The sequence below is a fragment of the Motacilla alba genome, chromosome 9 (assembly GCF_015832195.1).
Source record: "Motacilla alba alba isolate MOTALB_02 chromosome 9, Motacilla_alba_V1.0_pri, whole genome shotgun sequence".
Lineage (NCBI taxonomy): Eukaryota > Metazoa > Chordata > Aves > Passeriformes > Motacillidae > Motacilla > Motacilla alba.
Genome location: NC_052024.1, coordinates 18,848,949 through 18,861,330, shown reverse-complemented (window position 1 = coordinate 18,861,330; position 12,382 = coordinate 18,848,949). Strand labels below are relative to the sequence as shown.

The following is a 12,382-nucleotide window of genomic DNA, read 5'->3' as shown; positions in this document are numbered from 1 at the left end:
TTCTTTGTAACTTACATGAAGCAGTCAGATAAGTTTACAGAATCAGGAATTTAGTCTTGCAGTGTTGTTTCACATAGAAGGCCCAGTTTTCCTATGTGCTTAGGTGCAGTACACCAAAGGGATCTGTAACCTTTAGGGAGATGAAGCCTGATGGGAGCAATTAGTGTTGCCAGATTCTTTGCAGATGAATATTATCCCCTCTTGGTGTGGGGGGTAGGCAGGGCAATCTTATTCTGTTGAAAATATTTTATGGAAAACTGTTGCTGTTTACCTCTTAGCAGGCTTATCATCTACTGCCGACTGAATATTTAGGTAATCACCATTTTCTGTATCACAAACAAGTGATAGGGAGTAGGACTTCATTTGTGACTGACCCTTGAAAAGCTGTGGTATTTTCCTGTTGTGATTGTAGCTCGTGTGGAAGTAGAAAACAGCTTCCACAGGGCAGGGTTTGCACAGAACAGGATTTGTTTGCTGCTGTCTTATTCCATGTGTCTTTTATAGGATAACCTGCTAAGAACTGTGTGAGTTTCAGCTGTTTATAGGACAAGTGTATTTAGCTGTGGAATTGAGTTTTTTTCATTACAGTGGCTGTGCCTTTGTGTTAACTCTGCTACAAACTTCCTTCGCTCAACAAATGGTTTTGAAAAGGGAGCTAAGGAGTAGCTCAGTGGAGAAAGCATTGTTTTTGTTTTTCAGTTGAGGAGTTTAAACAAAGAGAAAAACAAAACAGCCTACTTCCATGGCTTTTGCTGAGGCATGTGGTTCCTTACAAATCCTCTAACAAAAATGAAGCTGCATGCTGTCTTCTGTTAGCCAGTAAATAAAAGATAACGATTTCTGCTAACTGAATTCAGTAAGTCCATGCAGACTAAACCCATGCTCCTGTTAAGTACTATTTGGCTGCAGAAGTCTGTAAAGATAGCATAATTGGAAAGCTAATTTATATTTGGATTACAGAACTGAAACTTCTGTTTCCAGTTCAGTGTTCTAGGCTTACTATTAAAAATCTGTGAAGATGCAAGAATGGTGCTATCCACTGCCACTCCAAAAGTGTTTCTGGTTTTACACATTGGTTGCTTTCAGGGTCTGGAGTAACTTAGTACAGCAGAAACACTTTATCTCAATTTAAAGTTGCTGCCAGACTGCATCCTAGGAAATGTTACATGGGAAGTAAACAAGATACTGTAAGTCAGTCTGAGTCTGATGTCTTTTCCAGCTGCTTCTTAGTAAAGAAAGGGCTCACAGGGTGACTTCTGTATAAAGATGAATGTAAATTAATGATTGAACACTCCTGACACCGTTGCTTGTGTTAGAGAGGTAAGTGTAACTGTGTGAGGTCTGCACTGCCTCCGGAGTTTTATTGCAGTTCTTTCCCTGTCTTTCTGGGTAGGCACAGTTGGGAGAGGAAATCTTTCCTCTTCCTCAGTGCAACTGGAGGTTCATCGTGCTGCAGCAGTACTTCTAAAAGCCAAGGTGACAAATCTGGGGAGATTAACACTGGGAAAGGCCCTGGCCCTAGCTGCTCCACAGCTGCTTGTGTTGGGTGGGGGTTCAGAGTCGACTGGAGCGCAGAACACCTGGATTAACTCTGCTCTGGTTCCTTGTCTGTGTGCCAGCACTTCCTGTTTTTAAGGATCCTGTTTACTGTCTGCATTCCAAATATCCCAGGAAGGTGGGAGGATGGGAAGAAACATGGAAAGAAAAGTAAACAGCATTATTTAAGGTGGAATTTTATAATTTTTTTTTAGTTATATAACCAGCATTTGTTACTTTTCAAACCTGGTTTCATTAGTTACATTCTAGAGTAAGCTTTTGTTTATATCATCTGGCACTAATTTCACTAATTTCCAAAAACAGAACTGCATGTGAAAGCTGACATTGAAACCATTAATATTTGCAGCGAGGAGCAGAGTAAGGCTTTGTGGTGTGCTGTGAGTTCCTGATGTTCCCATAAAACAATGTTTTTCAGCCATATGAAATAGAGTATTAAACAAAAATATGTGACGAAAGGAAAACTTTATTTCTGTGGGTACAAAATGGCATGTTGCTCTGATTTTGTTGGCAAACTTTAAAGCTTTTGATTTAAACAGCTTGAAAGAATTTGGGTGCTGCTCACTGACCTTCAGAGATCACAGCCTACTGAGGAGGAGCAGCACAGAGCCAGGTGGAAAGGTAATTCTCATCCTGCTACACAGCAAGCCAAGCTAATTGCTGAAATAATGAGTAAATAGATATGTGAAGAGTAAATAGATGATATGTTGCTTTTCTAATTCTTTTTTGTGCTTTATGACTGTTAGTCCTCTATAAATAACAAAATCCTGTCCTTTGAGGTGGAGCTAGGGATGGAATTACTGAATGATTTTGGACTAAAAAAGAAAATTTAATTCCAGGCTTTTCCTTGTTTAACAAAGAGAAAAATTTCTGCCTTTAGCTGGAAGAAAATGTTCTAGGACAGATATTCTGTCTTTGGTATGTCATGGGATCCCTAGGGAGAAGGCACAGTCCTAGTGGGAGTTCTGGAGGTCACCAGCAACTTGAAAATGCTTCTTTCTCGTGATCCTGTTTTCATGGCTCCCAGACAGCGAGGGAAGCTATAAACACTGTGCCCGCATGGATGGGGGAGGGCGAGCAGGGGGATTTCAGAATAAGAATTCACAAATGTCTTTTGGTTCACTTGGAGAGGAAAAAAATACTCCAGAATAGTAAATCTTTTAAAATTGATCATCTTGGATTTGTTTCAGCTGTTTGATCCTGCAGCAACAGCACACATAGTTCCTCTTGGGAAATACATGGTAGTGAGTTCTTCTTTTTTCAGGATGACCTCACCATTAATTTTATTCGTAGTATCTGAGAGCCACTAGGAGAATATTGTATTCTGGAAAAAAATCTGGATGTAAGATAACTTTAAAGAGAACAGCTCTGAAATGTAGCCACCCCATATTCTCACATCTAACTAAACCGAATCTGCTTTTCACTAATTTCTAGTGGGTTTTTGCATTCACAGGGAAAAAGATCCAATATTTCAGCAGTACTATTATTCTACAGATGTTGCCAATCATTTTAGGGGTCTTTAGCTCTGTCTAGAATAAGGCAAATGTACTCAGCACTGGTTTTGAAGGGTGGAAGAAATGGGTAACTACAAATAACATTGGTAGTGTTTGGAAATACTTGTCTATTTCAGAAGGAAACGAAATGCTGAGATGTTTTTGACAGTGTTAAATCCTCCTGTTTGCTTCCCCTGGGCTGCTGTTTGTGATCAGATAAGGAGTTCCGGGTATCTGCAGGTTTTCTGGGAAATAAGGATGATGGCAATACGTATGAATCAGACACGCCTGCAGTGCAACAGTCTGCTGTTTTCTGTTCTGAACAAAGCAGTATTTTTACCAGTTAAATCTGTGTATAATAATGTTTTCATGGAGGACAGTTTCGGACATCTTTGTCCGAGTCTTCCTGGATTCTGGAAGAGTGCCAGCTTGGCAGACAGGAAGAACAAAAGGACAGTACTGAAAATACCTAGTCTGGGGCAGTCTTACTGTCACCACACAGCAGGTTTGGACAGCAGCAAAATTAGACAGACAACTCTGTCCAGTTATCTTCATGTTTTAGAGTGCCTGATCTGTCTGATGGTGAGAATAAAACATTTTGGCATTTAGAAAGGTTGAAATGTCCCTTGCATTCTGAAAAGTGGTGTTCTTGTTCCAGGAACTCTTTTATTTGCACAGACTCACAGCTTCTGTTTTGGGGATTCAACAGTACATTATAAAAGCTTATTTGGGGTCATACCTGTAATTGATACTTCTGTCAGTGTGACAGAGAATCAGGAAAATCATTTAACCTACAGATGAGGGCACAGTAAATCAGGATCATAAATTGTTGGACTGTTAAATGAATAGAAGGCAATGCTAGGAGTCTAAAGGAAATGTCTGCCTGGAAAAGAAATCAAACCCAGACATAGATCCTAATGAGCAGCTTTCTGATACCAAAGATGCCACAAAATATTATAAAACATTGCTACATCCTGTCTGTACAAACAGTGTAATGGGATTTGTCTTGTGACTGGAGAAACTAATGGACTTCAATTAATAGTTTGCTGAATGACTCATTCAGTTTCAACCGTGGGCTGATAGAATTGTATCGAGTGTTCAGTCTGTCCTTTGAATGGGTTTTGAAACGCTGGCTGATGTGTACAGCAGTGCAGATTGTTCAGTGCTTGGTCCCTGGGATGTGTGTACCTCTTTGCATGAGCATCCCATACTTTATACTTCAATACAATATTACTGCACAGTGCACTTCTTGCTTCCTTGTATGCTTGTTACATTTCTTGCTAGTTGGTACTTTAGAGAGGGAAGAATTTCTTGCAGAGCCTCAAAATGCTTATGCTGGTGGCAGACAGGCTTTGTCTGCTAAAGTGAACAATAATATTTTCCCCTAGATTTCCTCCCTGACATGCAGAGCGTGTCTTCATCTGTGAGGTGATAAAACTGTCATAGTTTACTGAAAGCAAATTTTCTAAACTTGGAATATCATATTTTTAATAAGGAACTATACCATCTATATCAGATGATAGCTACTTTCTATCCTATAAGAAAGTAGGTTATATAAATTAGCATTCATATGCTAAGTGTATCTGGAAGCAAGTATTATGGAAGGCATGTTTATTTTCCTGCTGTCTTTCCTCGTGTATGTTTATTCTTTTTGAATGGAATCTCAAAACTAGAGATTGTTTTGTGCTAGTCCAGATGTCCCAAAGCTTTTGGCAGGAGAAAAATGTTTAAGGTTCTTTAGGAAGGTCAGAGATTGCAGGTGTGATGCAGTGTTCATTTGAAGTTTGATTTAAATAACATCTCTCTAGAATCCCCTTAAAATTACAGTCCTTTTACTGTCGAAGAACATAATTGATTCTATTTATTCCAGGCAGCCTTCCAGATTTTAAAGTGTACACAGAAACACAAGCTGCCAGCTATACTTCAGAACTGTTTCTGTTTACATTCTTGCTTTCCAAATCCAAACCCTGGAGGCGTGCTTACATGTGCAAGTGGAATGAATGTGCACACAGTGACTGCATGCACCATTCCAGCACATGCCTATATCCCAGCTTGAAACAAAAGCTGCTGTCTTGGTGCAGTTGCTCTAAAAATTGTGGGTTTTGGGATGTCACATTTGGACCATTTGCGAGTTTTTAAAGAAAAGGTATTGAGTTGTCATTTAAGGTTTGAATTCTTTAAGGAAGCCAAGGCTGATGTTTATTTTGAAGAGATGCTTGACTAAAAGGATTTACATTTTTGATGTGTGTGTGTCCCCCACTCCTGCCTCTGTTTCTTTGTTGCCGGTAGGGAGGGAGGAAAACTTGCAGTGGCACCAGGCACCATCCTTGCAGCTGCTTTTGCCCAGCTCTGCTGCAGTCAGGCAGCCCCCCAGTGCAGACCTGGATTAGGCTGACTCCATGGGGATCTCAGGAAGGAGCTAAAGCAACAGAAGGCAATACAAGAAAGGGAAAGTGAGTTGTTCTCTGCCTCTGCATCCATCTGACCTGTAACCAGTTGGCTCAGGGAGACCCAGTGCCAGCAGGGCAAGGAGTGAGAACACACGCCTTGAGCAGGCTGAAAATGGGCTCTCATGGTTCAGAATAGCCTCAGCAGAACGGTGGAACTGAAATTAAAAGGCTGCTGGTATAAACTGAGTCTGTGTTGTGAATATTTAATTTGGTTGCATCCATCTGAACTATCATTGTGTGTCTGTGGACAGGAAAGCTCATATGACCGCATATTCTTGTTTGTTTGGGGGCTTTGTGCTGGCTTGTGCCATAACAGTGATGTGCTTCTGCCTGTGTTTGCAGTTAAGAAATGTAAATAGGCATGTGATTCAGTGATATGGAGAGGGAACCTCGTTCATGCTTTGCCTGATCAAAAAGATGCCATTTAACTTGTGTATTTCATTTATCTGTGAGCTGAGGATAGTTATCAGTGGTTTGGAACCCTCTGAGTTACTCTGAATGGTGTTATTTGGGTTCACTGGTAATGTTTTGTAATTGGTAAGCTTCCCAATTTTGTCTCTGTAAATACACTGTGTGTGCTGGGAGCTTTCCATTTCAGCATCCGCTCGCTGAGGCTGTCACAATGATGGGGGAAATAAAACAGCTTCTTTAAGCTCTTTCTTAAAAAGGAGTCAGTTGCAAAGCGTTTCTAAATATGCATGAGGATGTAGTGGAAGAGCATTTTTCTAAATCTGCAGTGGCACTTCAATACTTCTGTGGATATTTTTAAAAGCCCAAACTACAACTACAAAGGAGGAATTAAAAAAGACAACCCTCTTGCTACTCAGAGTTGCTTAGGAAGCAGTGGATTTGGGAAAACATCATTTTCATTCTGATGTTTCTTTGTAAGAACTGAAGTGTGGCAAGAGCAGGTACTGGATGTACTTGGAAGAAAACCTTTTAGAAAAGGAATGCTAATGCAGCAGGGAGGATCACTTTTTCTTTACTTACATGTAAAATGTTAGACATGAATTTTATATGTACATAATTTAATTAATATATGCAGGAATATATATTTTTATAAATATATGTTTGTAAAATTTGCTGAGCAAAGGGCAAGCATTGCCACCATTGCTTTTCCACAGTGAGAGCTTTCAGGGAGTTGATCCAACAGAAGACATGTGAAGCTGTTGGCTTGTGGATTTCCCTTCCTTTCTGTTGTTTAGAAAACTGAGATACAGGGGCAGTCCTGAGAGGGTTTGTGACTGTAGTGATAAGACAAGGAATAATGGGTGCAAACTGAATGAGGGTAAATTTAGGCTAGGTAAATGTTAGTCTTGACTGTGAGGAGGGTGAGACCCTGGCACTGGGTGCCCAGAGAAGCTGTGGCTGCCCCATCCCTGAAGTGTCCAAGGCCAGGTTGGACAAGGCTTGGAGCAGCCTGGGATGGTGGAAAGTGTCCCTGCCCGTGGCAGGGGAGGTGGAATGAGATGCTCTTTGAGGTCCCTTCCAACCCTTAACATTCTATGATTCTGTGATGGATCTATCCAAAATTAAGAGCAATGAATGCACAGATAAGCAACTTTATTTCATACAGAAAAATCAAGGATACTGTGTGAAAGTATCAGGATTCCAGTAAAGAAGACCAAATATTTTGTAACATGAAGTGTTCTTCAGTCTTGTCACAGGATGCCAACAATTTGTATGTGAAAACATTCTGAACAAACTGGATTTCTTTTGCAAATACACAAATATTGCCTCTGGTTAAGGAAATTTAAAATAGGTAGGGATTAGGAGTGTTTACTGGTGAAGTGTCACTGTGTGCCTGCTGGGTAGTTCTGCTCTCTTTTTGGCGTCTCCCCTCACCCACTGGGCTATAAAACATCTCTGCTCTGTCCAGACTCTGGTTTTCTCATACTGTGTCCCACTCTCATTTTCTCTCTTTCTCATACTCATTTCCTCTGCTCTAAGATGGCCTGAGCAGCACAGATAGAGGGTCACACATGTATTCCCCTCCTTTCCTTTGGCTTGGCAGGGACATTCGTGCAGCTGCCAGAGGGAACTGGAACGGGGCATTGGCACTAAATAAAACAAGCCCAACTACAAAGTGTTAGTGGGGCTCAATTCTTCTGTCTCATTAATGGAAAAAAAAGGTTTGTTGTTGGTGTAAGTAGCTTATACTGATCTGAAACAGCTATGGCCAAGTCTTGTGTGTACATGGATTCTTAAAATCGAGTTTAGAGCTTTTAGTAAATATTTATAACTATAATGTAAGTGTTCTTTGAATATTTAGAGGTTTGAGTTGAGAAAAAAGTATTTTTAAATGTGGAAGCCTTGGTTTAGCTAAACTTAAAAGAGCAATTACAATAAATGCTTCACTTTCCAAATTAAAACTGTGGAGAACTTGGCTTTAGATTTGGTTAAAAATTTCTATAATAATTTGAGTATTAGGTATTTTCATCCCTTCACTACTGAAATGTTCTATTAATGAATTAAAAGTTCAGATTTAAAAAAATCCTCTATTCTTAAGACTATATGTATATTGGCATTTTTCCAAACTAGTGTGATTCTATTAACTGTTTTGTTTGAGTAGATATTTAGATTCAGATACAAGTTCTTAGGCTTGTTTTTATCAGGTCTTTTTATGAATGTAAAATACAGCCCTGAATATTCATCTGCAGTTGTAAGTGGCATTTGAACCATTTTGTCTGAAATTCTCGGTGATGTTTGTATTTCAAATGTTGACATTTGAATTTCTGATTTTCACTCAGGTTTACACATACAAATCACTGCTTGAAGAGCTTGAAGTACAAAGTTACCCCAAGACTTAAAAATGCCTCCACGGCCATCATCTGGTGAACTATGGGGCATCCACTTGATGCCCCCCAGGATCCTGGTGGAGTGTCTCCTCCCCAATGGAATGATAGTGACTCTAGAATGCCTCCGTGAGGCCACCTTACTGACTATTAAACATGAACTCTTTAAAGAAGCAAGGAAGTACCCTCTCTATCAGCTCCTTCAAGATGAATCTTCTTACATTTTTGTAAGTGTTACACAGGAAGCAGAGAGAGAAGAGTTTTTCGATGAAACACGGAGACTTTGTGACCTGCGACTGTTCCAGCCTTTCCTGAAAGTTATTGAACCAGTAGGTAACAGAGAAGAAAAGATTCTTAATAGAGAAATAGGTGAGATTATGTTTTTTAAAAAACATCGTTTAACTGATTATCCTCTTCAAAATATAACTGAAATGGGTTGTGTTTGTCACCTGTATCTGTCATGTTTTGTAATTGCCAGTTGTAGCATCAAATGTCCAAAGATACTGATCATAGTAAAGCCAATATTTATAATCAGTAAGTTAAACTCCTGTTTTCTGATCTGTTTCATTCACCTTGGCTTTGTAAAGCATATTTGTAGATGCCTGTGGGTTAGAGGGTATCTTTTTGCTCATCTTTTATTTGCAGGATTTCATATTATTACAGAGCAACGCCTGTCGTATTATTTGGGAAGTCAGTTAGAAGTCAGTTATAATTTATTTTGGAGTTTACAGAATTGTTTATTCTAGGTCTAACTACAAATCTTAAACCACATTTGTGGACCCAGATTTTAATTTTGCTCTAGCTTGCTTAGAAAGTTGGATTTCAGAAATTAGGTTTTTTCACCTTTCTTCTTCCCCCTTTTGACAAAAGAGCGTAGGGAGAGGAGGGAAAAAACCACTTGAGAATGGAGATGCAAAGGCAAGACAAATTGATGTTTTGAATCATCTCTGGAGTAGCTTATGATTTTCCATGGTCCATTGTGGAAGCACAGGGAATCTGGCATTTGTTCCAACATCTTGGTTAAGAATTAAATTGAGGCAGTACAAACATACCCACTCCTGTTTCATTGCTAACAAATGTGTGCTGCAGTGGCAGAGACTTGTCAACTGGAAATACTTGTTCTGAGGTACTGCTAATTGTTAAATGATTTAATTGTGACGAACGCATAATAAGTAAATTGCTTCTGTTTTGTAAAGCTCAACGTGTTCAGGACTTGGGGAGAGCAGTGCTTAGGTAACTATGCAACACGACAATTGAAAGTTTCCATTTGAACACTCATGTATAAATGATGATTTATCCAAGTAATCCCATTAAAGTAAATGGAATTACATCTGAAGGACTTGAAAGAATGCACTGTTATTATATGGATCTATGTCAAAGAGCTTAAGTTCAGTGTCTCTTGGAGTGCTCATTGCAGTTCTTAAATATTGTAGGTCATAAAAAAAAAATTAATAGCTGCCATTCCATTGTAAGCAAAGTTGATTATGGTCCTAATAGCTACCAATAATCCTGCCAGGGTTTGAGAAAAAATTAAATTTCACAGCTCCTCTGGTCCCCTTAGGAAACTTTGTGCTGGCTTAAAAGGAAGTTGAGTCCTGGTCCTTTTCCTCCAGGAGGAATGTTGGCTATGAGAGTGGTGATTTAAGGCTTCCAGGATCTTCAGGGAATGTACACCTGTTTTGTAACCTTTTCTGTGTCTGCTGAGTGCACTTAACTTTAGAACTGTGTAGTTCTTGAATAATATAAAACAATTGTGTATGCATGTCGAAGCTGGCACATATTTTAGGCTGTGTTTTGCTTTATTTTGGCTTTTTTTGTGACTGATTGAAGAAATTTTTAGCTCTACTTGTTGGTAACAATGATACCCTCATGCTGCTCCAATGCTGTAGGTTTTGCTATTGGCATGCCTGTCTGTGAGTTTGACATGGTCAAGGATCCAGAAGTACAAGACTTCAGAAGAAACATTCTGAACGTGTGTAAAGAAGCCGTGGATCTGCGAGATGCCAATGCCCCACACAGCAGAGCACTCTATGTCTATCCTCCAAATGTAGAGTCCTCAGCTGAACTCCCCAAACACATATACAACAAACTAGACAAAGGTAAGGGCAATATTTACAGCAGAAACATAATATATTTTCAGTGTTTGAAATCAAAGAGTACAGCTGTTGACTCAGGCAGATCACTGTTCCATGTGCTGTATTTAGTACACTCCAGCAATACCTTACACCTTTAGTTGTTCAGAATAATCTTCTTTATGGACTCTACACTCAAAAGGATATTTAAAATGATGTTATTCAAACTGAATCTTGCAATATAAATATCAGTAAATAGAGGTGACTTTTTTTAGTGGGTGGGAACAGCTTGTTGGCTTTGCAGTTTCCTATGGCATTCAGGTATCTGGAGTTAAATGATGCTGAATCACTGAGTTACTTTGCAGTCCTCAAATAGGAAAGAGTTACTGCTGCTTACTTGAAGGCCAAATAGTCAGTAGTTTTCAGTTAATAAAAATATTCTTATTCTCAGGGCTAAAAGTTTGAATTTCCACTAGAGTAAAAAATAAACTTAATGCATCTAGTTCCTTGCAGAAATTATAAACCCTCTCTCAGTTTGGGCAATGGATCTTGTTTATGACTTCTTTTAATACTGAAAGCAAATCTTTGTGTTGGGGAGGCATGGGAGTTGTTTGGTTTGGGGGTTGTTTTGGGTTTGTGCTTTTTCTTTGGAAACTGCATTGAAAATTATAGGCCTGACATTATTTTACATTTATTCCAGGGCAAATTATAGTGGTGATTTGGGTAATAGTCTCACCAAACAATGATAAGCAGAAATACACCTTAAAAATCAATCATGACTGTGTGCCTGAGCAAGTTATTGCTGAAGCAATTAGGAAGAAAACTCGAAGTATGTTGCTGTCATCTGAACAACTGAAACTTTGTGTCTTGGAGTACCAGGGCAAATATATTTTAAAAGTCTGTGGCTGTGATGAATACTTGCTAGAAAAATGTCCACTGAGCCAGTATAAGGTGAGTAACATAAAGGATTTCTTTTGAACTACACCAAAATAATCCAAATTTGTGGGGAGAAAAATTATGAGTATTAGGTCTGGGTTTTTCATTAAATTAATCCAAAACATATTAAGGGACAGTGTGTGCACAAATTGGCTAATCCGTGTGCTTCAGAAGGGAGAGGGGGGAGAAAAGGTAGTTTTAACTAGAATTTGTATCACTCATAATTTTTCTTCTTTGAATGTTTCCCTCTAATGTTAGTGCTAAATCAAAGGTAGGTACTTTCAGAAATATCCTAGATTTTTCATGGCAAGAGATGAGCTTTATTTGAATGGTGCTGATGTAATAAAACAGGAAATTTGATCAGATTGTGAATTATGAAACAACTCATACTACTTTAAATCCTGTCCTAAAGGGCTGGTAAAAGAGAAAACTGTTTTCCTGTAACAGCTTTATCGTTACTTTAATAAGATAAAAAATGTAGACATCTAGCACTACAGAAATCATTGCTGAGTCTTGCTGGTGTCTGTCTGTCTGTCCTTCACTGCCTGGGTTTGTTAGTGCTGGGAGTGAGAGAGAACATGGGGCAGAGGAGCATCTGAGCAGCTCTCTCTGGAGCACACGTTGCCCTGTAGCTTTCTTGACAAGCTGCTGCTGCTTCCTCTTGGAGGAATGTATTGTAATAAACTGCTCCCATTTCTTCAGCTAAAATGGTTGACAATCTGATCTTCAGAGCAGTGGAGGAGAGAAGGAGGGGTGGGGTATCCTGAATAATGGGAAAAGCATCTCTGTACTCTGGGAGCTGGGGAACAAGTGCAGGCATACATGAATAATTTTGCAGAGTCATCTGAAGATCAAACACCAGACCTATTTGATCTAGCGTGGTTTCTTCAGAAGCATCTGGTCTGCCTTTGCTGTGCCCCAGCAGAGCCTGCTCATTAACTCCAGGCTGGACCTGTCCTAACACACTGTGTTTTGTGGTAGTGTTGCCAGGCTAAATGCTCTCAGCACTCAGACCTGAATGGACAGGTGAAGTGTGTCAGGATCAGTGCTGAGCATAAGGTAATGAGCACACCTGAGCCAAA

The 12,382-nt window shown here is 39.5% G+C and overlaps 1 protein-coding gene across 11 annotated transcripts in view; it reads left to right on the top strand.

The window, feature by feature from the left end:
* The window catches only part of PIK3CA (phosphatidylinositol-4,5-bisphosphate 3-kinase catalytic subunit alpha), a 42,088-nt gene that overhangs the window by 8,304 nt on the left and 21,402 nt on the right, over nt 1–12,382 (top strand). For 4 of the 11 annotated variants that reach the window (XM_038145282.1, XM_038145285.1, XM_038145279.1 and 1 more), the window contains exons 2-4: nt 8,248–8,661; nt 10,182–10,391; nt 11,065–11,315. In XM_038145282.1, coding sequence (XP_038001210.1) covers nt 8,310–8,661; nt 10,182–10,391; nt 11,065–11,315 — 813 coding nt within the window. In that variant the 5' untranslated portion in view covers nt 8,248–8,309. The other 7 variants (XM_038145280.1, XM_038145276.1, XM_038145281.1 and 4 more) reach the window with 7 other exon arrangements.